Source organism: Equus quagga, chromosome 13 (genome assembly GCF_021613505.1).
Source record: "Equus quagga isolate Etosha38 chromosome 13, UCLA_HA_Equagga_1.0, whole genome shotgun sequence".
NCBI lineage: Eukaryota > Metazoa > Chordata > Mammalia > Perissodactyla > Equidae > Equus > Equus quagga.
In genome coordinates this window covers 6,875,129-6,902,967 of record NC_060279.1, presented here as the reverse complement: position 1 = coordinate 6,902,967, position 27,839 = coordinate 6,875,129, and the positions used below count along the sequence as shown (strand labels likewise).

Sequence of the window (27,839 nt, the reverse complement as noted above, 5' to 3'; positions counted from 1 at the left end):
TACACTTTTTCGAGATGAGTGAAAATTACTACAATTTGGTAAAGACCATCTTTGAAGTAGAACAAGTCAGACAACACAAAGCAGTTAACTCCTAAATTACATATCACATCATTAAGCACCCTGATAACCTTATGCTTTATTTGAGAAGTGGGAGCAAGAGGAGAGGAGGTTAACACCAGAGAGGGAGAGCTCTACAAAGTGCCCCAGGAAACTCATGGCGGTGATTTTGAACCAATAATTTCCTTCATGGAAACTAACAATTATCGTGGATTTGTGAATCTATATATCAGAAATCTTTTGAATGTATTTTATGATTTTTAAAAGATATCAGGACTATGCTGGAAAAGCCAGTGCATATGGTCCTCATAGCAAGGAGCCCCCGCTTCTCATTAATTTGCTCTTGTTCCTCTCACACATGGGATACAGCTGCCTTGTACAAAACTGATGCAATATAACTTTGTCACATATATCATCACCTGAGCACTTGGATACCACCCTGGGAAAGCCAAGCATGGTAAGTTTTTCAAAATACTGTAATGGTTTTGGTGGACACTTTATAGACATATTTGAAAGGATTTCACAAGCACAAACACAATCCCTGCATGGATTGCCAAGCCAAATTTTCAAATGGAGGGATGCAGTGAACTTCACGGCCTGATAGATGTAAGAAACACATCAACACATCAAGAGTTTAGAACTGCAACTTGACTAGCACTTTAAGATTAGAACGAGCCAGTTGGCCAACATGGGAAATTTCTGGCTCTCAAATCCTTCATCTGTAAAATAAGATGATTAAACCAGATGATCTCTGAGGTCCCATCCAATTCATTTATTTCCTGGATCTCATTTCTCCATGTACCTCATAAGATAAGTCCTCAAAGTATTTAGCCTGAGAATTAGATTGTACCTACCTGTACCTGGATTTAGCCAGTATTACAGAGCCTCATTTATTGGTGAAGTTTCCTTAACAGAGGCTCATACAAAAGTAGATACTGTCTCTACCACATGGAGATACAGAATGCATTATTGCCACAAACTGCTTAAGAATACTATCAAATTGTTTGAAACCTTTTTAAAAGGCAAATGAAAGACCACATTATAAATGCATGAGACTGGTTTATTCCTTAGAAAAATGAGTGTACTGACAATGAAGCTTTCAATTTTTATGTATGTCATTCATAAATAAAAACACAACTATCGACAGAAATGCCTCTGTTTAGAGAAGTCAGTAATGGAAAGCTATAATCTCAACTCAAATGATACAACATAAAAATACAAAGCTCATCTGCATCACTAGAAGATAATACCCTCAAACAAACTCATTTAAAAATAGGCTGTCTCCAACTTTTTCAGAAACTATTATGAATACAATATTACATTTGTTTTTATCCTCTTTTATAATAGTTTAAGACTTTAAATGCAGTATTTGTACTTTCAGCATTCCTGATAAATGGACCATAATTTAATGTAATATTCATAGACTTTTTGATAAAACTACAATATTTATTTACACATTCACATTTAGCACAATGTAGTGGTCAAGTAGTAGTGATGGTAATTACCAAACTATTAAAGTAATAAGAAAATTATCATTTTAACAATTTAAATGCTTTATGACAAGGATAATTTATATCCAACATATAAAATACATATTTACAATAACTTTAGAAAAAAATATATCAATTTTTTGGATAATCAAAAATAGCAATAAGGTTTTCTGTATTATTTTCAGCCTCACTGTAGAAATGTTTTCATTGTCTAAATCTAATTAATGTGCTGATAAAAGACAATATATTAATAGTAAAATAGTGTGTGTGTTTGTGTGTATCATCTAACCAAAACTCGCGTTGTAAATTGAAGCCTTTTCAGGCTCACTGAAGACAGGTGCCCAGTGAAGCCTTTTAAAAGCCTCACTGAAGACAGAAGTACTGCTGGCTTAAGCTGCCTTGTTCTTTATATAAACTGTAATTTCCAATCGCGTTTTGTAACTTTAGTAAGATCCAAATAGATAATTCAGCCTACTACTTTTGTCAGTTATTTCTTGTTCTGTCTCCCTTCCACATTAATTTTTGAGTCTCTTTACTGATTACATAAAACAGGAGTCTCATTCTCAACACTTCTCCCAGAAGTTAAATTGAGTTTGATTAGTTACTGAGTATTGTTTTTGCTTTTACTTTTCTATGTTTATCTGGTCTAAAAACACTCTCAGCCACATAGTTTTTCTTCCATTCTTTTAAGTTACTTGTTTGCATCTAGTAATAAAGGTACACGGAAGGAAGTGGAACAAAATCAAGGTGAACTGTATATAAAATTATCATAATTTGAGACTTTAGAATGGTCAAACATGTTATACTAAAACTAATCATGGATTCAAAGATTAATGCTGTTTTAAAGAGGCATTTATTATCAGAGGTCACGGCATAATCTACAATAGAAAGTTTACTTTACTGAATACCTTATTAGTTGAAAAGAACAAACACTGGCACTTCACACGGTCGGAGCAGCTGAAATGTCATTTACAGTCGTTGTAACGTCTCGATTTGGGTGGTCTGGATTAAGATCGGGAATGCTATTGGAGTTTTCACATTGCTCATCTACCTTTGGGGAAGCAGCTTGTTCTGGATGCGTTTTGTTGTCTTTAGCAAGTCCTAATGTCACATGCTCCCCAGAAGGCTGAAGTGGCCTCTCTAAATGAACCGTTTGTTTCCTTGCCTCTGCTTCTTGTTCGTGCAGCAATCTCTCCACCTCCACCTCAAGCTCCAAAGTCTCCTCATCAGCTTGTACATCCAGTTGCTGCATCAACTCCTCCAACTTCTTGGCCTTGCGGAGCTCATTTTGCTGTATGATCGTACAAAGGTGCTCAGTCAGTTGCTCTTTAATCTCAGTCTTACGCTGTAGATCAAGCTTTGCTGTAACATACTCGGCTTCAGCCCTGTCAAACCGCTTCCTGCAGGGACAGGCACAAAAATTGGTCCATTAGTTTTCCAGTGAGGAAGACATTCAAAGGAGGGCCTAGAAACCAAAATTAAATTCCAAAATTGGGGAAAAAAGTATAAATGAAGATATGGATATCAATACTTTACGAACATTCGTCCACACATTAGACAAACTAAGCTATTGCTGCTGAAACTTCCACAACATCCACATTTGGACTATCCTAATACAACATTCCTCTGCATTCCTCTTTCCAAGGCTGTGCTTGAATGAAAGCAGGCTAGGAGGGATAATTCAGCGGTGTGCTAGCTCCAGTGAGAGAAAGCCCTGATGTGTAGTGCTTGTCAATTTCTGTAATATAAATGCTACCACTATGACCAATTTCAAGCTATGAGTGTGATATCACCGAATGCAGAATTGGGAAGAGAGACACAAAATGTGCTCTGTCATTCGCTACGTGTGTACCTGTTTTGGTCAAGGCCTTTTTTTTGGATGTATACAACAGATACCTAGTCAAACTAGCTCAGGTAAAAACTCAGTGGGTAGGACCCAAGAGGCAATCTCACAGGCATGCCATCAGAATCAAAGTCTATTCTCTACAACGCTTAGAAACCACGGTTTCTCGCATTTTGTCTTTCCTGCCATACTCACAGCCCAATATGGCCACCAGCTGTGTCTCTACCTCAAATTCACTCCCCTCAATCTCTCAGTGTTCCAATCCAAAATTCCAGAGGGAGGACTAGGGCTGGTGTGGCTTGGCATGTCCGTTTAAACAGAGCTCTTAGTGCCAGGCCATACCATGAAGCCCTGCTTAGCCTATGGATTAAAAGTTCTGGAGTTGGTGGCCCATCTTTGTTCTGATGAGGTGTGCCCGTCAGCATCATGAATACAAAAGGCAGCCAGGTTCCTATGGAAGGGGCTGGAGAATAGTCATGAAATGGCTGAAAATTCATAGTGACCTCAGGTAGTTTCTTCAACTGAGTTTTGGTTTATCTGTAAAATGGTGGTGATGATAAGATTTTATAGGAGTGTTAAGGATTAAATAGTATAAATAAGGCAAGTGTCTAGCCCAGTGCCTGGCAGGCAGTCAAGAAACAGAACCTTCCCTTCAGAGCACCCAAATCAAAAAGCACTGTTAGTATTTCACTAAACATGCAACTAAAATAGAATTACATAGAACTTAAGGACCTGTGTTTATATTTGAAAACTCTTATTTATGTAACGTTAATTTATCATATTTCATATTTTTACTGTTATCTAGTAAACATAAGAATGAGAAAACTAGCTATTTTTCAATTACCCCCACGTTAAAAGAACTGTTCTCAAGGAGCGCTGTTGTGTATCTGGATCACCTATTTCCATACTTATAACATATCCTGCTTATGATTGTCCAGAGCTTAAGCGCTCTGACAACATTCTCTGTAGGTACATGAATACCCTGCCTCTTCCTCCCACTCAAACCCCCTTCCTCTGCTAGTCTGTGGTCTCCTCAGCCAGGCAGTGAGCAAAGATTTACTGACTGGGCTTATGAATGCTGAATTGACATTAAAATTTGCAAATAGGTCCCTAGGCTTCCACTGATCTTTCACCCTGGATAAATCACTGAAGATTCTGCATTTTGTTTATTTATTTAAAGTCTCCCTAGCCAGAAATATGCATATATATTCTTGTACAGAGTGATTCATTTTTAAAATATTGATTAGTTTCACAAACTACACTATGAGCCTGGGGGCCAGGTAATAATACCAAATCAGGGTATGATATACTTTGGAATGGAATAATAAGAGCATTATACATAACACAGTATGACGTATTGAACTGGAAATGTAATCATAGAATCTTTTTGTTATTTTAAGGGGATAGTGAATAATTTAATGAATGTTATTTAAAGGAGTCTAGAAACTGTCTCTTGGTTTTGGTATAACTGAAATTTTGTAAAAACTCAATCATTGACCCTTGGCATGCCATTAAGTTCCACTGATCCATTTTTAGTTTTCCAGTTTTTTTCTGAGCAGTTCTAACTATTTATAAGGATCAAGATATGATTTTATCCTTTCTTAGAAGTCTTCCAGAGAACAGAGAAAATTTACTTATATTTAAAAAAAATAGAATCAAACTAATTATTTTGCAATATGGCTATAGTGGACCCTTTTATAAATCTAACACACAATATGAGACTGTTGAGGTATTATTTTTCCTGTATCTTCAAACATTTCGCCATTTTATCACCCTAGGAATTACTTCCTCATTACTCATCAATTATTCACACTTATGGTAAAAAATTCACACTTATGCTAAGAAAACAGAAAATGACGAAATGACCTAAAAGGATGGTGCTATAATGAAATAAATTATCATCATTTAGTTTCCCTACTGTGTTGTTCAACGTATTACATCACCTTTCAAGAAGGTATAAAAGAAGACCAGAAACATGGTATTTGTAATCTGCTCTCAGCTTTCATTGAATAGTCGAAAATTACTATTTTTTATTTTCTGCTCATAACCGCAAAGTAGAGAAAATTGACAGATGAAGACATTTTGCAGTTATTGGACAAATCAAAAGACGAATGTTGTGGTAGGCTGAAAAATGCCTCCCCAAAGATATTCACTTCCTCATCCCCAGAACCTGTGATATTACCTTATATGGCAAAAGATATGATTAAGTTGAAGACGTTGAGAGGAGTTTGTTTAGGATTAGCCAGTGAGACCTAAACGCAGTCACAGGTATCCTTTTAAGAAAGAGGCAGAGGAAGTTTTGAGAGAGAAGAGGAGGAAGCAATGTGTCTGTGGGGGCACAGAACTGAGTGGTGTGGCCACAAGCCAAGGAATGCCCACAGTCAGCAGAAGCTGGACAAGGCAAGGAAAGGATTCTTCCCTAGAGTCTCTGAAGGAAGAGCAACCTTGCCAACAGCTTGATTTCAGACTTCCGGCTTCCAGAAATGGAAGAGAATAAATTTCTGTCGTTTTAAGCCATCCAGCTTGTGGTAAGTTGTTATGGCAGCCCTAGGAAATCAATACAAATGCAGAGACAGTCTAGATTCGCGACAGTAAAACTGATCATACAAGTGAAATCTCAGAGTATGAATCCTCAGAAAAATACAGCCTAGATGAATTTTCTCAGTTTTTCTCAAACTCACAATCAATGAGTGAAAAATCTATTTCTGAGGACAAAAAGAAAATACGTTATTCTCATAGTTAATACTTTCAACAGGAAGAACTTAATCACACCATATTTTACAAGTATCTGGACCACCCTCTGTCGCTGAAAGGATGTAAGCGCATTCTTTCAGCTTTTTATAATGTTTGGAGTCAACCATTACTTGATACAAAGAGGTGTGCTATGCTTACCTTCTAATTAAAAATTTTAATAAAGCTGTTTTCCACAATCCCTTTTTTCTTACATATGTAAATTATTCATAAAAATGACAAAATATTTATGTATATATGTGTATGCACACATTTGTGTGCATGCAGTTTAAGAGTACCTATTAAACATAGATAGCAAATAGTGATAACTGTTTTTCCCGGTATACTGGGGGTTAAAGAAATGTTCTACACGCAGCCACTCAGTTTTACAAGCTGGTCTGCAGAGCATATGGCAGCACTGTAGTCATAGCTGTGAGCAGCAGCAGCAACAACTCTCTCAAGTTGGCTCACTCAAAGTGCTGGTCTCCTGAGAGGTGTCTACCCTGACATTACCCTACAAAAAGGCCAAAGTGAACTCTGGCCTATTCAGTATCCAAGAACCTTTTGTGGACATAGCACCATACCAGGCACTATAGAACTATGATATCATTTTTATTTAAAAAAAAAAAAACAAGGAAATCTCCAACAGAGACTGACTGCCCTGGGGATTACCTTCTGCAGAACTCTAGACCATAATATTATATCATTAATCTATAATTTCTCAATAACCACAGATGCAAATTCAGAAAATGTTATCTTAATCTTATGCATGAACAAGATACAATCCTGGTTCCAGTCACAATTGTCTGTGGCTTTTCTTCGACTTAACTCAAGAGCTTAGGTTTTTAAAAATAGCCTCACATAATACAATATGGATATTCACAGATAACCATATGTCTATATCAGTCCCAGGAGAAATTGTCATCTTTAGCTTGTTAAGAGATATAAAAATTTACTGTGGAAAATTTTATTATCATGTAAAAATTTACTAAAATTTCATTAAAAATATTTACATATTATAGATGTTTTCTCCTTTAACTAGTAATCGCATCTTCTCTGTGGTTCTCTGAAGGCTAAAGCTATGACATTTCTTATATAATGTTCAACATACAAAGGCATCCTTCTCCAGCCTTCTCTAGAACAGAAATAAAATAAAATTAGATGATTTTTTTTTGGTGAGGTATCTAGAATAATCTAAATTATTCAAATAAAGGGCTACAAAGGCATAAAAATGTTCCTCTGGCAAACTTGAGTTACAGAGAATAGAATGTGCTAAAAGTCTAGGCTTAGTTTAATCTTAATAAAATCTTGGTTACTTCCTCAATGACCTTATTAATAGAAATCTGGAACCTCCAGTTATCAGCTACTGATGGTATTAATTTAGGCAGTTAATTAATAAAGGCAGCCCATTAAATCTAACAGCATACGGTCAAACAACAATTTCAAAACTCACAAGGACACCACAAATCTCTTTCTTAAACAATAAACAGTGAATTAAAAACCACAATCAAGCATTTCCGCTTTATTAAATTGTTATATAAACATTCTGATGTTGTGGTTTACCCTAGTCTAATGAGGCATTCTGATTGATTTCTAGTGTTACAGAGAAAGATGCAAAACTGAGTCATTAACACAGCATTCTCTTGTGAAAAAAGACAAACCAGGATGATTAAAGCAATGTTGAAAGGACTGAAAACCCTGAAATTGGACTTAATTTTTTGCCCTTTTATCTGTTTGCAAAGTTCATGTAATTCTTTACATGTGTTAGTTCATTTAAAAAATACTTCATGATGATTTTTTTCTCTTTAAAAAAATGCCAATAGTTGAAACCAAAGAGACACATGATAGCAAACCATTTTATACAGAGTATAGTCAAAAAGAAAAGAAAAAGAGAAAAAACTTCAAGCTTACAAGACAGAGTGGTATTTTCTTTAAAATACTCAGAGGCTTTTAAAAACTAAACTAGATCGGTTTTGGATGAAAACTGAAATGAGAACTAGGCTAACCCCTAAGGACCATCTCAGATAATCCAAATTTCTTAATAGAAAGATCACAGATGTGGTATTAGAAAAACAGAGTTTTGGGGCAAGTCATTCAGACATTTAAAGAGTCCCAAACATTAAATATCTGATGGTTTAGCAGCAAAGACTAAAATGTAAATAAATAATGCAAGACATGGTCTACTAGGAAGATGAGTAAGGTTAAACAGGTAGGGCAGAATTAAGGAAGACTCCAAGAGGAGACACTTGATTTAGTACAAAACAGGAATAAATACAGCACCTAATGGAGTTGTTACAAGGCTTAAATGATGACATACATTAACGTCCCCGGCCCAGGTAGCAATAAACATTAATTAAATTGGACATCTTGTTCAGAGTTCAATTTCCCCAACTCACCGAGCATATGAATAATCGAGGCTGGCCTGATCAATCCGGTTCCTGAGGATTCCAATGTCAGTTGACACCATGTCATCTAAAGCCTGTAACTCCTTCTGGATCCGCTTTAGTTTCATGGTCTCTGCCTGAGTTCTTTTAGATCTAAAAATCAGGAAAATGAGTGGAAAAATAAAAATATTTTAAGATCATGTATCCATACACGATATAAATGAAAAAAGCAAGCTATTGCATATACAATATGTTACAATGTCTAATTTTTCAAAATTAGAAAAATTGAAACAAAACAAATGTTGATAACATTTTGGTACATCTCTAACACTGATCTGTGCTTTCTTCCCTTCTTATTCCAAATTTTCTAATAGTATATAATATTTTCATACACAAGAGAAAAAGATTTAAAAAATACCAATAAATATTCACTCATAGTCTATATTCATTCCATAAAGATGAGAATAGGCACTAAAAGAGTATAACTGTATTCTCTTTACATTGAAACACCCAACACAGCTTTCCAAATTTCTAGCCTTAACTTCTGGCTAAGCCCATTTTCATTTGTCTAATACTCAGTGGACACCAAAACAAATGCCTGCATGAAACACCATTTCTTTATATTTCTGAAAACATCTATTTGGCTTTAACTTTCTTAGGACTCATTTCTCCAGACTTTTATTGCTTTGATTCTTGTTCTTTGGGCAAAACTACAGGTCCTCAAAATTCTTCTTTCTAGGGCTCAAAAGCAAACACTCTTTTTTTTCTTTGTTTAAAAGCACAGCCACTGTCATCATCTCTCAGTTCCCTCACCACCCCAAGTACATTTATACAATTAAGAAACAGAATAAACAAATATAAAAGTCAACCTTTAATCATGATTTCACTCATTTTAAAATTTCACACACATTCTCACAGAATAAAACTCCCACATAAAACCACTGTATCACAACTTACATTCTCCTGACTTCTACTCCATTATGCATTTACCCTTGTTTTCTGCTTACAAAAGTTAACTTAACAATATGATACTTTTACTTCAAGTGCTTTACTGTCCATTTATTAATAATCTAATCAGGTCTTATTTCCTTACACTTCTGGCTGTATCACTGCTTTCTCTCTTAAATCAAAAGCACACAGAGAAGAACAAGTGCTGAGCCTAATCTTTCTGTAAAATCCCCAGCAAATAGCCTCCCCAACCTCTTCCAAATTGAAGACTATTAAAATGCTTTTTAATAATCATATGTTGTTTTTTTTCCTTGAAACATAGTAAGTTCAGTAAGCTGCATATTTCCCAAGCTTTCATGAAAGATCAAGCTATACGGGTAGGAGAAAAAAATCATCATTTTTAAATACATAAACCCCCTTGGCAGATAAAATTCTGAATTGCTTACACCCACCTGCCTTTCTCTCCATCCCCATCCCTTGCCCCAATCTGACACATATACCAGCTTCAATCAATAATAGTTTTGCCAGACTTTTCTGGAGATCTAAAAAGAAAATGCCAATCTTCCTTGCATTTAGTTCTCACTATTCTCAATCACTTCTTTACTGACCGAGGTTGGTTTCCAAAGGCCACAGCACATTAGAAACTACAAACAAAAAGGGCAGAAAGAGTGAGTAAGGGATGAGAAAAGTGGCTCAGATGGGAATGTTGCTGTTTAAGCCAGTACAATGTAGTAAGGGAAAAGGGATCGCTGACCGCTGACACTGGGCAGTCACAGAAAAATCGAACCGCACAGTATGGGAGAGTGTTCATAACAGTGACCCTGAGTCATGGATAAAAGGTTAAATTACATCATGCATCTTCCATTAGTGGGGGCAGGGCAAGTTATTTAAGAAAAATGTCCATAGGAAACACAATTAATATTAGTAGGACTGTAAGCCACTTATGTGCAATACTCTCATTCCTCTACATGTCAGATGATTAAGGCCTCCCTACGTCAAAACTAAAACCTGCATTTGTTGCTAATTTACTTATATTGATAGCTATTTACTGCTCCCTTATGAATGTGTAGATGGTTAAAACTGAAAACACTAATGCTGATCCTTAAGTTTTGATGTACCTGTATTCATAAATTCGTTATGATCTATGCTTAAAAAGTCCTCCTTAATAAATTAATGCTGGAATTTCAGTATCATTTATAAAGCATCATTTGTTTAGTTAGCCTTAAAAGTAATGGTTGTAGAGAAAATCTCGGTTTATTAGGACAGACATGGCAAAATAAATATAAAACATGACAGAGCTGATTGCTGGTTATAAATAACCTCTGGTTCAGGTGCCTCACCTTTCTGCAATAGCTTTAGCCAAAAGAGCTTTCTTACGTTTATTTTTCTCTTCCATTAGTCGTTGTTCTTGTTGAAGAACTTCCCAACGAGACTTTTCTTGCCTAGGGAGCAAAAAACGTATAAAATGAGTTTCTCAAACACCATCCCACACCTTACCAGTTTCAGTCCCCTAAGTATAAAATTTAATCAACCAGATTACGTATATTTTCTTTCAAAAGGCCTCTTAAAAGGAACCCATCTGCAGCTCATTATTTTGTTCTAATAGGAACAAAGACTATGATTTGAAGTAAAGGCTTATATAAATTGGCCCTTTGAAATCCATTATATGTACATAATCTAGGAACCCACAAACTGGAAGCTAGAGTACTGTGGCATTTTTTAGGAGTACAAAGATACTTGCATAAGTTAATTATGTATTATTATACGCAAAATGGAGAGCAAAATAAATTGGTCTGTAGCTAATCTTATGTTATAGCTTTCAGGGTTTTCTATAATGAAAATCTTCATCATTTAACACCTTTAAGACAACAACCAATGTTTATTTCATTCATTTTAATTTGCTCACTTTCCAGTTCTCAAACATTCTTAAACAGAGTGAAACATTATGAGCTAAGAGTTGAATGCTGAGCTAAAGAAAACTTCAAAGATCTCAAAACATGAATTGTCTTCTAATCTAATTCTGAAAGAAGTATATTAAAATTCCCCATAAATTCATGAACTTGCCGTCAACTCAAATTAAACAAGGTAATGATAAACCTATTTATTCCTATTATTGTAACTTCTTACAGCTATTATACAAAAAATCGGTTCCCAGACCTAGTAACAGCCTCCAAAATCATCCTTCTCTCCATTCCTACACCCTCCACCTTAGTGCTGGCATTGCTTCTTTCTCATTTTTACTATTGTAGGCATCTCCTCACCAGACGCCTTAGTTCCAGCTCATCAGCATCCTCTCCCAAATGGTCTGTGACAGTGACATCTGGATTTTCTCTAACCATTACTGTGATCAGGGAATTCCCTCCTTCAGAGGCCTTGGTGTTTTACTACTGCATCAGAGAACTCGCTGGGCAGGAATCCTCTGCTTGTTCCAAGCCCTTCTTCACTTTCTTAATTCTCTACTGTTCTCTGATCTGTCCTTTGCCTCGTCCAGAGAAGTGAAATGTCGTCTCTGAGCACTCTCTAAGATATAATCCTCCTTTCCCCTTCTTATAGTCTCAGAATTTCTCCTTTTCAACAATTCCTGATACATATCTTCCATGAAAATTTTCCCAAGTATCTAAAAAAAGAATAATTTCCCTGATGACATTCAATCTAAATTGTCCAGCTCAATTTAAACCACCTCCACTTGTCTCAGGCTTTTGCTGGTAAACTACACTTAAAGACACTTAAATGTATGTGCTTGTTCAATGTTGATCTCCTAATTCAAGTGGTTTTATATCTCTTGTGAAAATCATTTCTGGGGTGTAAACCCATGGAGGGCAGGAAATACTTCAAACTCTGTACAGAATCTGGATTGGCAGATATTGAAAAAACATCTGAGATTAGAAAAAATATAAGATACTTTGAAAAGAAAGCAGAAACAAATGCCATCCTTCCTTCCCTGTAAGTGATAAATCAGGAGGAAACAAATACAAGTAGATATTAAAACAAAAGCTATACAATCAAAATTCTGATTATAAGAATTCACTAGTCACAGAATGGCAATTTCCACAAGAATGTGACTAAACTAAATTCTGGAGGTGGTTTCTAATACAAACACATTAAATAAAGAATAAAAAAAAATCTAATGATGCAGCTGAAGTATTTAATTAATACCCTCAATTTCCTACACTCTTTCTTTGACTAGCCCTTCACGTCTCTCCACAAGTACTCTTTTCTGGGCCAAGAGAGATGCAGTCTGCATTGAGGTGAAGAATGGGTTCAATCTGGGGAGGAGTACTATGGGAAGTGCTTCTGGTAAGTGTAAGGTGCATAGACTTTGGATCTGAGAGACTTGTATGTGAACCTGAACTCTGCTACTTACTAGCTGTGTATTTGCTTTGGGAATATAATATCTCGTCTGAGTCCAAGATATCTCATCTCTAAAGTGAAAATAATGAACATGTACTGTGAGGCTGTTGTGAAGACTAAATGGATAAAAACATAAAAAACGCCTGACATCGACTGGCTAAGATAGGTGGTAGGTATTTTTCAATAGTTTATTCATTACATTCCTACCTTAGAACATAAAACAGAGAAAATGTCAAAACTACTATTTCTTCACAGCCCAATGTGGAAAAAGGTTAAATGGAAAAAAGTCTCATGATATATAGACTTACTAACAATTCCACTTTCTTTTTCTCCAATTTGCCATCTGGCTTTGGAGGTAGAACCTCAGCACTTTTGTGACCATCATGGGAATTCTGGAGTCCCAGTTCCCTTGGTTGACTTTCAGTACCATGTGGTTTTCCATCCCCAACAGGAGAGGTGAGCACAAGAGGACTAGGAGGAGTAGGGGGACAGCGCGGTTTTTGAGTGTTAAGCTTCTGTTTCGGTGCAGAAAGCAGCTGCTCTGGAGGTAACGAAGTTGATCCATCATGAAGTCCAAGTTTTTGGCTTTGCTCTTGAAGGGCTTTTTCTCGCTGAAGTTGTTGTCGGCTTTTCTTCATAGGGAGACGCCGCTGTGGTTCAAATGGATCTAATATAAAAAAGAGAATGGAGGAAAATTCCTTGTGTAAGCAGCAAATAATTACAATTTCTCCAAGAAAATAATGCATCAAGATTAAACTTTGATAATAATTCTAAAGAGTTTTTCCCCCTTCTCTATCTTAAAAGCCCAGGGAAAAACAGCCATCTACCTGTCAAGTTTCAACAGTTCTCTGATGATACTGTCAGTATTTAACAAAAACTGTCCTAGCTCTCAATATATCTTCAAGGAAGTCCATTTGTCCACGATTTAGGCCTTTGGGATACAAAACAAGCTTTCTTTTTAAACTTGATTTGATAACTGTCAAAACAATCAACTAATATGACCAAACTAGAGAGACATGAATTCTTTGATATGTCTTAAATTTGATTTATGGTTCTGTCTGCTCTCTTGAAATAAAATGGTGGTTCAGTTTTCAAATGGGCTTCATCATTCTTAAATTTTAATAGATATCAGGGCAATTTGATACATAGGTACATGCTATACATAAAGTAAAACTGAATGAAGTCTCTTATGTCTAGGAATGCTAGTTAACCCTAAATTGTTTTCTTCCATGCTCCAGAACAGTCCAAGGTTGTGTTCTTGAAGTCTAAGTTAGCCTTTAATCAATGTATGCAAGCTAATTTTAATAGCCTGAGCAAAGCCATAGAGGAAGATAAACAACTGGGAGAAATTTTTTTAAAAAGCATTATAAACTAAATAATAATTCTATTATACTCTTTGGATTGTCCATGCCAGTGTTAAGCTTGTAAGGCGGACAAATGGAGACTCTGACTCAAGTTCATACTATATTTAATAAGATCTATAAATGGTATTCTTTACAAAATGCCTGGGAAATGAAATTATGATAAGTCCTTGTAAATGAACTCAAATAGGGCTTTTAAATACTGCATATTGACCTTTGAAGAAACACAAGCTTATTATTTAAATTTCCCAAAGGAGAGTTAAAAGTTCTATAGCCACAGTTCAGTGTTGCTTTTGTCCAGCTTAGTACCCTTAGGCAAGTCAATTAATTATGCCCTACCTCAGTTTCCTCATCAGTCAAACTGGTTGAAAATTTACAGGCTCTACTTAACTCAAGGAGTTGGTGTAAGGATTAAATGATATATATAAAACATTTTTAAAAGATAGACACACTATCAAAAAGTAAAATGGGGGTTGGCCCTGTGGCTGGGTGGTTAAGTTTGCACACTCCACTTTGGCGGCCCCAGGGTTTGCAGGTTCAGATCCTGGGCACAGACCTACACACTACTCATCAAGCCATGCTGTGGTGGCGTCCCACATAGAAGCACTAGAATGACCTGCAACTAGGATATAAAACTATGTACTGGGGTTGGATTTTAGGGAGAAAAAAAGAGAGGAAAATTGGCAACAGATGTTAGCTCAGGGCCAATCTTAAAAAAAAAAGAAAAAAAAGTAAAATGTTACAGGCATACCTCATTTTATTGCACTTCGCTTTGCCTTCACAGTTTTTTACAAGACCCTTCACCAGCAAAAAGATTACAACTCACTGAAGGTTCAGATGATGGCTAGCATTTTTTTAGCAATAAAGTATTTTTAAATTAAGATATACATATTGGTTTTTTACACATAATGCTATTGCACTCTTAAGAGACTACAGTATAGTGTAAACACACCTTTTATATGCACTGGGAAAGCAAAAAATTTGTGTGACTCCCTTGCTTTATTGCAGTGGTCTGGAAATGAACCCACAATATCTCCAAGGTATGCTTGTATTATTGTTGACTTTAGCCAGAAACACAAAGTAGCCTCCTTTACCTTGCAATAGGAACTTATTCTTGGCTACTGATCTTTATTCACACCATCAGAAAATGTCATTGAGCCTGTTTACCTCCCAGTTACACTCATTAGCTGAATTAACAGTCCCTCTGTAATTCAGGCTCCATTTTATTTCGCATTTTCACCAAACTTACCAACTCCCAAATAAACAAATCAGGACACTTACAAATAGAACATATGACCAAAAAACTTTTGAAACTAATAAGCCATTATAGTAAGGCTGCAGAATACAAGACTAATATACAAAAGTCAAGTGCTTTCCTATGTACCAGCAATGAACAAGTAGAATTTGGAAATAAAAACACAGTATCCTTTACATTAGCACTCAAAAAAAAAAAAAATGAAATACTTACGTAAAAATCTAACAAAAAAGGTACAAGATCTATATGAGGAAAACTATAAAACTGATTAATGAAATCAAGGAACTAAATAAATGGAGAAATATCCCATGTTCATGGATAGGGAGACTCAATATTGTCAAGATGTCAGTTTGTCCCAACTTGATCTATAGATTCACTACAATCCCAATCAAAATCCCAGCAAGTTATTTTGTGGATACTGGTAAACTGATTCTTAAGTTTATACAGAGCAGCAAAGACCCAGAATAGCCAACACAATATTGAAGTAGAACAAAGTTAGAGGACTGACATTATTTGACTTCAAGACTTACTATAAGGATAGAGTAATCAAGACAGCTGTATTAGTGAAAGAGCAGACAAATAGATCAATGGAATAGAATAGAGAGCCCAGAAATAGGCCCACATAAATCTAGTCAACTGACCTTTGACAAAGGAGTAAAGGCAATACAATGGAGCAAAGACAGTCTTTTCAAAAAATGGTGCTGAAACAACTGGACATTCACATTGAAAAAAATAAATCCAGACACAGACTTTTACATCCTTTACAAAAATTAACTCAAAATGGGTCATAGACCTAAATGCAAAACCCCAAATTATAAAACGCCTAGAAGATAACATGACCCTGGGTATGGCAATGATGTCTTAGATACAACACCAAAGGCTCTATCCATGAAAGAGATAATTGATAAGCTGCACTCCATTAAAAATAGAAAGTTCCACTCTGCAAAAGATAATGTCTAAGAAAAGAGAAGACAAGACACAGACTGGGAGCAAATATTTGCAACAGACACAGCCGATAAAAGACTATCATGTAAAATACACAAAGAACACTTAAAACTCAACAATAAGAAAACAACCCTACTAAAAACTGGGCCAAAGTCCTTAACAGACACCTCATCACCAAAGAAAAGATACAGACAGCAAATATGCATATGAAAAGATATTCCAAATCATATGCCATTAGGAAAATGCCAGTAAAAACAACAAGATACCCCTATACATCTATAAGAACGGTCAAAATCTGGAATACTGACAACACTAAATGCTAGTGAGGATGTGGGGCAACAGGAACTCTCATTCATTGATGGTGGAAATGCAAAATGGTACAGTCACTTTGGAAGACAGTTTGGCAGTTTCTCACAAAACTAAACATACTCTTACCATATGACTCAGCAATTACAATCCTTGGTATTTATTCAAAGAAGCTGAAAACTTAAGTTCACACAAAAACCTGAACTTGGATGTTTATAACAGCTTTATTAATTGTCCAAACTTGAAAGCAACCAAGACATCCTTCCATAGGTGAATGGATAAATAAACTGTGGTATGTACAATAGAATATTATTCATTGCTAAAAAGATATGAGCTATCAAGCCATGAAGAGATATGAGGAAACTTAACTGCATATTACTAAGTGAGAGAAGCCAATCTGAAAAGGCTACATACTGTATGATTCCAACCACACGACATTCTGGAAAAGGCAAAACTATGGAGACAGTAAAAAGATCAGTGGTTACTAAGCACTATGAAGAGGGGAGGAGGGATGAATAGGCAAAGAGAGGATGTTTAGGGCAGTGAAAATACTCTGTATGATACTGTAATGATGGATACACATCATTATGCATTTGTCCAAACCCACAGAATGTACACCACCAAGAATGAACCCTAATGAAAACTATGGACTTGAGTGGTGATGATGTGTCAATATGTAGGTTCATCAATTGTAACAAATGTGGCACTCTGGTGGGGGATGCTGATAACGGGGACGACTACGTATGCATGGGGGCAGGAGACATACGGGAAATCTCTGTATCTTCCTCTCAATTTTGCTGTGAACCTAAAACTGCTCTAAAAAAATAAAGTCTTTAGGAAAAAAAACAGAACATACTATTTTAGATACTTATATTGGGGGCTGCAAGCATCAAGGAGACTGTGGTAAACTGGGGAACACAAATCTAGCTTAAAGGGGGCAATCAGTAGCCACCTTTAGCCATTAAAAATACCTTGTTGGGGCCGGCCTGGTGGGTAGTGGTTAAGTTCATGCACTCCACTTCAGTGGCCCAGTGTTCATGGGTTCAGATCCTGGGCACAGACCTAGACACTGCTCATGAAGCCATGCTGTGGTGGCATCCCACATACAAAATAGAGGAAGACTGGCATAGATGTTAGCTCAGTGACAATCTTCCTCGAGGAAAACGAGGAAGATTGGCAACAGATGTTAGCTCAGGGCCAATCTTTCTCACCAAAATAAATAAATAAATAAATAAAATGCCTTCTGTCATTTAAAAGTTTAGGTCAGTGTTACCAGACATTATGATTTTTCAGATTTCTATCTAAAATATCCTGATTTTTAAATGTAGGGAATTGTTTTAATCAAGAAAATCTAGATTATGCTGTAGGCATAAAGAACTCTGGAATCTCTGTGGTTTTAAATAACAAAGGTTTATTTCTCATTAATGCCTGTGCCAACTAGAGGTCAGCAAAGAGGTTCTGCTGGTCAGTCTTTCAAGGCTCCAGGCTGACTCTATAGCCACCATTCAGTGTTGCTAGGCCGCAGGGTGGGGGAGAAGAGAGAGTTCAGGAAGGTCTTGCTATAGCAATTAATTGCTCTGACCCAGCAGTGACATAACACTTCTGCTCACAATTTACCGTGGAACTAGCACTTGGCCCTACCTCAAACAAGGGCAACAGAAATATACTGGGAAGAGAAGTAAACTACAAGTATTTGGCAAACAGCACTAACGATTATCATCACTATTAAAAAAGAAATTTAAAGATTAAACCAAAAAAGAAAAGAAAAAAATTGAAAAGACAAAATATTTTTGGGTTAAATTAAGACAACTGGCTATGAGTTTGAGATCTCTGCTCTATATCCTTTATTTAAGCCCTGCTCTTTCCACCCAAGACAACCATCATTTGAATCATGTGCTGATCACTTCTTTTCTTTGCTTTTTATGTCATATAATCTCTACAAATATTTCTAAAAAATTTTACTTTTATTTAGTTGTTTTAACTTTATAAAAAGGGTATCATACTGTATGTAATCTTTTTTAAAAATTAATATATTGCCAATATTCATCCATATTGTTCATGTTACTATAGTCATTCATTTTTAATGCTGTATAATACTCTATTATGTGACTAAATGAGAATCTACTGATCTTCTTCCACCGATGGACATATGTTGGTTCCAGGTTTTTGCTTCCATGAATATTGCTGTTGTGTCTCCTCTTGTATATGTCCAAGAATTTGCCTTGGATATTATCTAAGAACTGCTGGGTCATAAAGTATACCTTTAGGAGAAATGTCAATTGCTTTCTAAAGTGCATTCCCTCTAGCAATGTATAATATCCTGTGGATGGACTTTCTTGTCAATATCTAATATTGTCAGACTTTCAAATTTCCGTCAATCAAATGGGTATGAGTAGTATGTCACTGTGCTCTCGATTTGCAATTCTCTGCTCATTATGGTGAAAAGCATCTCTTCATATTTCCTTTTCCAAGAAATATCTATTCATATCTTCTGTCGATTTTTCTTTTGGCTTGTTTGTATTTTTCATACATCAGCAGCAATTGGAAAACAGTTAAAGAGGAGATATTTCAATACCAGAAATTGTCAAGTACCTAGGAACAAATCTAACGAAAGGGTGTTCGAAACCTCTACAGGAAATTTTCTAAAATTTTATTAAAAGATATTAAAGAAGACCTAAATAAGTGGAGACATATACCATGTTAGTGGTAGTGTTAACGTGAAGAAGTCAAATCTCCTCAAATTGATCTAAAAATTCAACGCGATTACAATCAAAATTCCAAATGAGTTTTCCATGAAATTTGGTGCTTGGTTTGTTTCCAGCTTTTTAATACTATAAACAAGAATGTAAAGCACATTCTTAACCTTCCCCAATGCACATATGGGTTTCTCTAGATTATCAGTGTCCTTATTTTTGCTAGCAACCAACTCCATTTTCACAGATTAACTGTATTTTTAAGGTTGGAGAACAGCTGGAAGGAGCCTTAAAATTAAAGATCCAACTCTTCTAGTTCTACACATGAGAACTCCAAGGTGAAAAGACTTAGAGGCAGAGCTGGGAGATCTATATGCCAATCACTGTGTTTGGCTATGAGTGCTAAGGTGCTTTCTCTGTCCTCAAGGTGGACATAGACTAGTGAGCTATGAGTCTAGAGTCTATGCTCTAACATCTTGCTATGAAATGACAGGCCTTGAAGTTAAGGTCCTTCTGCCCCGTCTCTATCCCAAATCGCAGAGATATTTAGAAATGTTCTTCTACATAATTAATCTATGGTTTAATTTAGACTTCTCCATCAAGTCTTCTTTCCTCTGGCAAACTCACCTCTGCTAACACATAATCTCTGTGAAATCTTAGCAAGCTCCACCCAGTCCCCAGCACTGTGAGGTTCCCACTAGGTCTGAAGCAAGCTCCTGTACATCTATCACTCTACATAACAGTCTGTCTCCTCCCTAGACTAGAAGCTCACTGAAGGCAGGGATGATGCCTTGTTCATCTTAGCATCCCTAAGGGAGAAGCCCACACCTGTAACTTCGGGTCTGACCAGAAGCAGGGGTACTTGTACTCTGTACATCGGAATGAGTGAATGGATGTTGAAAACACAGAGCAAAAGAATTTGAGAACATCAAGCTAGACAGTCAGCTAATTATACACTAGTATAACTTTTATGATAATAGTTTTTAAATGCCTCTAGACCAATTAAAATTTCCTCCCTCTACATAGTCCACACTGGTCCCATGTTACTAATTTACTTCCTTTTCCATTTGTCAGCCCCAGATTATTCTCACATCTATGCTAAAAATCCACAGACATACCTGAGCAACATCCAAATTTCTCACAAACTATAAAAAAATGCATGGCAAGGCTTATTTAATTTTCTCCCAAAGTAACATATGTAAGTTATGGTACTAAGAGTGATGTAAACTCACAGAGGTGGTGTGCACTACCAGGATCACCATAGAGAACTTTACGAAATTTCAACCACAAACAAAGGAGTTTATATCACCAAGAGTTTCTTACCAAGTATCAGCAAACGTAATTCCTTCCTTAAAAGATAACTAAACAGTACAAGTCCGCTCAATGATTACCCTATAAAGCTGGAGGGGGAAGCACAAAATTTTAGCTTACGCGGAAGTCAGTAGATAGTTATAAACACACCCATAGCTAGATATGTCACATATAACCTCTCAAACACCCTTTTGATTTGCTGACTCTCAAGAGTTGGAAAGAACTGCAAAACTCATCTGGGAACCAGAAGTAAATGCAAGCCTCCAGATATATTACGAAAAGCACCAACTTTTTGCCTTTCTTCAAAACCCCTGTGCTCCCTTTTCCCCAGTCGTCTGCATCTATAAATCAATCACAATTCTTATAAGGTGTGCCCCCCCTCCTCCTTCCTTTACCCTGACCCCAACCGTCCAAGCCCTGATCCTCCTACAGGAGACAGCCAGGCGGTAGGCTCACTTCCTCTCCCAAGTCCCACTCCTTCCACAGGAAAAAGTCAAGTCCCTGAAATGGATTCCGGAACTCTCTTTTCTAAAAGTAGAACCCAGAACCCTGGGTCCGCCCCTCCCGCAGTGGCTTCAGGTACATCCACCTCCGGAGCCCCCTCAGTCCTGTCCTCCCACTTACAGCTCCTTCCCCTGACTGACACTGACACACACACACCCCTCCGGAGCCCCCTCAGTCCTGTCCTCCCACTTACAGCTCCTTACACACACTCTCACACACACACACCCCCTATTCCCCGCCCCCTTGCCCCCTCAAAAGCTGCAGCCCCGCCCCTTACCCTTAACAGACCCAGGAATTAAACATCCGCAGGCTCCTCCCGTTACCTTTATTCTGCTTTAGTCGCCTCAGCTCCTCCTCAGAGAAGCCAGCCCAACCCTGCGCCATCCGCCCCGGCTGCCAGCACCCTCAGGACACCCAAACCTCAAAGCCCCGACTGCCAACAAGGCTGCCTAGGCACATCCGGGTTCTTCCGTGGCCGCGGCCGAACACCCAATCAGCACGTCGAGCTCTGGACACAAGGCCCCCTCTCCCTGGCCGCAGGGTCGGGATGCCTTCGAGGCTGCCCCCGGCAGTGCCGGACAAACTGCCTCAGGACGTCTTGGCCTCGCAGACATTCATTTCCCCTGACCTGGCTCTGCTCTCTCTTCTTGTCACCTGATCTCGTTGGGTTAGTCTCTTCAAGAGACAAGGGGGAAACAGCGATGGAGATAAGGGTGGAGATAAAACAGGCAGTTGGGAAGGGGCCACGAGGGTGGCGGAAAGGGGCGGACGAGACTGCCTCTTGGGGTCCTCTGTAGCGCCTCCGGGGCGGAGCCTTACGGGCTGGTCTCTCCGCGGGCGGTTCTTGGCCTGGAGGGCTTCTTAGCAAAACTGCGGTGGTGTCAGCCTGCTGCCTGACTCAGGGAATGATCAGGTTTAGGCCTTTCATTACGAAGAAACGTTTGAGAGGACTGGGGTATAACTAACGGAAAGGGAGCAAACACGCTGACCGGGGCTTCTCTGCGTAACTGGGGCTCCCGCAGGCCGTAGCGTCTCCCAGGTTTCTGTTGATTGTTGGTTGTTTGCTTGGTGTTTTGTGAATGATTCTCGCTAATCTGCGGCCTTTCTCCTAAGGGATGTCCAAGTCTCTCTCCCCTTAAAAATGATTTCTCATCAGTTTTTATGTTTAAAGAAGACAGTGTAAAACGTCGGCGCTGAGGGATGAGAAAACAGTTCTTAGGCTTCCCCAGCTTGAAGTCCTCATTTCATTGTTCTGGTTCTTCTTTGAACTCTTAACGTCTCTGGGCTTCCATTTTCTTTTTTTTTTTTTTTAAGATTTTATTTTTTTTCCTTTTTCTCCCCAAAGCCCCCCAGTACATAGTTGTATATTCTTCGTTGTGGGTCCTTCTAGTTGTGGCATGTGGGACGCTGCCTCAGCGTGGTTTGATGAGCAGTGTCATGTCCGCGCCCAGGATTCAAACCAACGAAACACTGGGACGCCTGCAGCGGAGCGCGCGAACTTAACCGCTCGGCCACGGGGCCAGCCCCTCCATTTTCTATTTGAAGCAAGATTTCGAAGATTTAAAGATGCGAGCATTGTCAAAGTACATATAGATCAGGATGTCTTAAAAGAGATCAGTTACTTCATTTTTCATGTCTCTTCTCTCTGTTAGGCATTTTTAAAAACTTTTATTTTGGCTTACACTTAAAAATCCCAGGTGTGACTTTTGGCTTTAGTCAGTGAATGTTTTTGAATAAATTGAAGTAAAGAAGTAGACTGAAAATAAAGTACACTAAGAGAAGAATTGGAATGAGTTTTTCAGGTTTAAATAGGTGATCAGAAGGTGAAGGATATTTGGAATTCCCCTTTTAAACTTTGCAAGCTTTTCAACTTAAAAGTGATTTCTGAAATTTAGATGGGCACAAATGCTTCATTTTAAATGTGGACTAATTTTTCCTAACAGTTAAAAGTAAAATGTCATCCAAAAGCAGTGGAGGAGAGAGATTCACCCAGTTTTTAAACACAGACTAAATATGTAAAGACGTACATTATCTGGCTCCAAAACAGTAGATGGGGATCAGCAGTTAATTCAGTTTCCCATTTACAGGCACCAGCCATCAATTTCCCTCTAATAAAAATGAACCACCTCGTGTGCCCCATGTTAAGTTTTATACATAAACTTTCTTTAGCTCACTCTGAGTGAATTTCAAGTTATCAATAACCTCAATATAGACGGAAATGAAGGTATTTTAAAAGGTTTCACATTAGCCTTGAATGAGAAACAAAGCATGAGCGAGATAATGGTAAAAGATAACATCTGTACAAAATTATAATTTCTACTTTGCAAGGTTCTAAATCTCCTGTTTGTGAGATTTACTGTTGGCCTTCCCTCATGGTGACTGGTTTCTTCAAATAATGTGTAATATTTTGAGGGGAGTTTATCTTCAAAGAAGTTCTCTGTTCTGTGCGAGTCCTTTTTACCTTGGGTTGAGAGACTGTCTCTACAGATTGGTTATGCTGGGCCCTAGAAGTTTCAGTTGCTTTAAACCAGATTTAAGGTAAGTTTTTACAACTTGTAAATTTGCGTCTTACCCCCATATGTTATACAGGCTTCAGGTATCAGTTTTGTGTAGGTGCCCTTTAAAAAATATATATATATATATTTATATATATCTAATATTACTCACAGGTAGCAGGCTTCCTTATTGCTTTCCCAGAGCAATAGGCTGAGTTTTGTTCTAATTCTCTGTTATTGCACAGACCATCCTTTCCAGGCTCTGAACTTTATTTCAGTGATCTTATCTTCAAATGTGTGTAGGAATCCCAATCCCCAGCACTTATATTCAGGTAGAGTCCCCCTCGGATTTACTTTCCACATCTTTCTGCTTTCTTTTAAGTTCTGTGATGTATTTTTTCTTTTAAATAAAGATGTGTTATGTATTACTCTGCGTTTTTATGTGTTATGGCAAAAGGGGACCACCTCTGATGCCTTAAGACTATTACATTGTCTCCAGTTGATTCTCGCCTTCTGTTGCACTTTGAATAAAGTCTCAGTTCCTACATGAGCCTGCATGATCTGACACCTGCCTACCCTTCTTACATGACCATTAGGCGCGCTTTCCGTTTCCTCCACACTCCCTGTCCTCCAACCAAATTGGCTTTCTTTGGGGTTTTAGAGCATGCCAGTCTCTCCCCCCATCCCCTACTGCCCTACCCAGGCCTTTCCCAAATGCCCTTCTGTTTGATTATGATGATCTTTCCCTTGTCTGACTGGTTCTATCTGCTTCAGGTTTTGACCTGAATGTCTACTTAGAGAGACTTTCAACTACCACCCTATGTAAATAGCACCCCTCATTTCTCCCCTATTTCTGTGTTCTTTATTAGTTTCATAGCACTAATTGCAACTCCTGAATTATTTGCACTTGTTTGTTTACTTATTTATTTTCAATTTCCCTCTGTTAGATAATAGCTTCACAAGGTCAGGGGATGCGTCACTCAGTGTATACAATGTTTGACACCTACTGAGTACTCAAATAAATATTGTGTAAACATTTCCAACTTAAGTATTGAGTTAAAACATTTCCACACGTCGTGTGTTCCATTTCTAGTATGAATCTCTGATGGTGAATAACATTAACCCCATTTATTACTTACTGCTATTTGCAGCCATGGACTCAATGGTTAGTAAATAAAAAGCATTAAAAATAGATTGAGAAGAATCGACCTGCCGTTTTTTTTTTTTTTCTGAGGAAGATTCGCCCTGAACTAACATCTGTTGCCAATCTTCCTCTTTTTGCTGAGGAGGATTCACCCTGAGCTAACATCTGTGCCAATCTTCCTCTATTTTGTTTGTAGGTCACTGCCACAGCATGGCTGCTGATGGGTGTTGTAGGTCTGCATCCGGGAACTGAACCTGGGCCATCAAAGCAGAGTGCACGAAACTTCACCACTAGGCCATGGGGCCACTCCCCCCCATTTTATTTTTTTACAAGGTCTTAAAATAGTATTTCAGCAATATTCTGTAGTTTTCAGTATATAAGTCTTTCACATCTTCTGTCAGATTTATCCCTAAGTAGTTAGTAACATGATGCCATTATAAACACTTTTTATTCAATTTTCAATTTTTTTTGTGTTGAATATATAGAAATAAAATTGATTTGTTTCTTGATCAACTGTGATAAACACACTTGTTAGCTGTAGCAGCATTTTTTAAGGTAGATTCCATTGGATTTTCTACATGGATGATCATGTTGTCTACAAATGGCAGTTTTACTTCTTTCTTTCTCACCTGTATGCCTTTTATTTCTTTTCTTGCCTTATTGCACTGGCTAGACCCAGCAGTATAGAGTTGACTAGAAGCAGTGAGGTTGGACACCCTCTCATATTTCTGATCTTAGGAGAAAAGTATAAAAAGTATTTCACCATTAAATATGATGTTAGCTTTAGGGTTTTTTTTGTAGTTGCCCTTTATCAGGTTGATGAAATTCCTTTATATTCCTAGTTTGCTGAGAGCTTTTGTCAGAAATAAATAATGGGTTTTCTTGCATGCTTCTTGTGGGGTCTATTGAGATGATAGTATGATTTTTCTTTTTTAGATTGTTAATACAGAGAATTAGATTGACCAATTGGCCAATGTTACACCAATATTGCATTCCTGGGATAAACTCTACTTAGACATAATATATTATGCTTTTTATATATTGTTAGATTTGATTAGCTAAACTTTTGTTTAGAATTTTTGCATGTGTTCATGAGGGATATTTGTCTGCAGTTTTTATTTGTGTAATGTTTGCCTTGTTTTGAGATCAGGTTAATACTGGTCTCAGCAAATGAGAAATGTTTTCTTCTCTTCAGTTTTCTGGGAAACTTGTGTAGCATTGGTATGAATTCTTCCTTATATACTTGGAAGAATTTCCCAGTGAAGCCATTTAGAGTTTTCTTTGTGGGAAACTTTTTAACTACAAATTGAGTTTTTTGGACAGATATAGGACTATTCAGATGATTTCTTCTTGAGTGACTTTTGATAGTTTTTCTTTCAAGATTTGTTTCATATAAGTTGTTGAATGTATTGGCATAAAATTGCTCATAATATTTTCTAATTGTTCAGTAAAGGAATTTTACCCTGCACATTCCAAAGAAAGAACTGATCCTTGACTTGCTCCTAGTGAAAACCTCTCAATTCTTGGAATATCTTGTGTGATAAGATTGTCTTTATCTACCTCTGGGCTTTGTACTCATCAAATAGTTTATGCTAACAATGCAATTTATGGTGAATGCCTGTTTTTGTTACCTGAATTCCTGGACTATGCTTTATCAGTTTGATCTCTGGAGGGGCTAGAGACTGCGTAGCTAAATTCAGTCATGTGGGTGCTCCATACCTACATGACTGACTCCCAATAAGAACCCTAGACAACAAGATTTAGATGAGCTTCCCTGGTTGGCAATACTTCATATGTGTTGTCACACATCATTGCTGGGAGAATTAAGTGCTGCCATACAGCTACACTGGGAGAGGGTGACTGGAAGCTTATATCTGATTTCTCCTGGACACCTCTTTATGTGTGTTTTGCCTTTGCTGATCTTAATCTGTATCTGTTCACTGTAGTAAACTGTAATTGTGAGTGTAACAGCTTTTCTGAGTTCTTTGAGTCTTTCTAATACTAATTATCAAAACTGAGGGTGGTGTGGGCACCCCCAACATTTGTTATCCTTCATTATTATTATTTAATATCTAGATTTTCTAATGATATCACTTCTCTAATTCCTGTTATGGGTAATTTGTATCTTGTCTCTTCTGATCACTCTCCTTAAAGATTTATCAATTCTGTTTTTCTCAAACAACCAGCTTTTGGTTTTATTGACTTTATTTATTAGTTTTCTTTATTTATTAGTTTGTTGATTTCTGCTCTAATCTTTGCTGTTTTTTTTCTTCTGCTTGCTTTGAGTTTCATTTGCTCTTCTTTTCCTAGTTTCTTAAAGTGGAAGTTGAGGTCATTGATTTAAAACCTTTCTTCTTTTCTAAATAGATGTTAGTGCTATAAATTTTCTTCTAAGTACTGTTTAGCAGAATCCCATGAATTTTAGTATGTTATGTCTTGATTTTCATTCAATTCAGAATACTTTCTAATTTCTCTTTTTTTTCTTTTAACCTACTTGTACCTTTTTTTAGGCAGCATATAGTTGGTCTTGCTTTTCTATTTAGTCTAATAATCTCTGCCTTTTAATTTGTGTTCATATCATTTACATTTTAAAAATATTTTATTGAGATTGTGTTGGCTTTTTTTTTTTTAATCCATCACCGTGCACATGTGCCCCTTTACCCTTTCACCCTCTCTCCACACCCTTTTTCCTCTAGTACCACTAACCTCTTCTCCTTATTGTATTTGTTTGTTTATTTTCTACATATGAGTGAAATTATTATGTTTAGGTCTTAAACGTCTAAGCTAAACCTTAAATCTTAAAACAAAACATTTCAGTCTTTGTTTTTTCTTTTTCATCTGTTGTGTGTTCCCTTTCCCCATCTTCTTTTGTATTTAGTTTTTTTTTAAATAATTCTATTTTCTTTGGTAACTTATGAGCTATAACTCCTTGTTTTATTTTAGTGGTTGCTTTAGCATCATACTCACATACTCAGTCCTTCTGCCTGAGGACTTCTTTTGACATTTCTTCTAATACAGGGTT

At 37.1% G+C, this 27,839-nt stretch overlaps 1 protein-coding gene across 2 annotated transcripts; it reads right to left on the bottom strand.

The window, feature by feature from the left end:
* Positions 1-1,096: 1,096 nt before the first annotated feature.
* On the bottom strand, positions 1,097-21,636 carry GORAB (golgin, RAB6 interacting). 2 transcript variants are annotated; one of them, XM_046680182.1, is made up of 5 exons: positions 21,502-21,636; positions 13,116-13,470; positions 10,793-10,894; positions 8,517-8,657; positions 1,097-2,947 (listed from the first exon to the last, which is right to left on the bottom strand). In XM_046680182.1, exons 1-5 carry the CDS (start codon positions 21,560-21,562, stop codon positions 2,488-2,490), a joined length of 1,119 nt encoding a protein of 372 aa, XP_046536138.1. In that variant the 5' UTR covers positions 21,563-21,636; the 3' UTR covers positions 1,097-2,487. The 2 variants fall into 2 exon arrangements, with proteins under 2 accessions (XP_046536138.1, XP_046536139.1); XM_046680183.1 differs by lacking the exon at positions 21,502-21,636 and adding an exon at positions 20,687-20,763.
* Between the last annotated feature and the right edge of the window lie 6,203 nt (positions 21,637-27,839).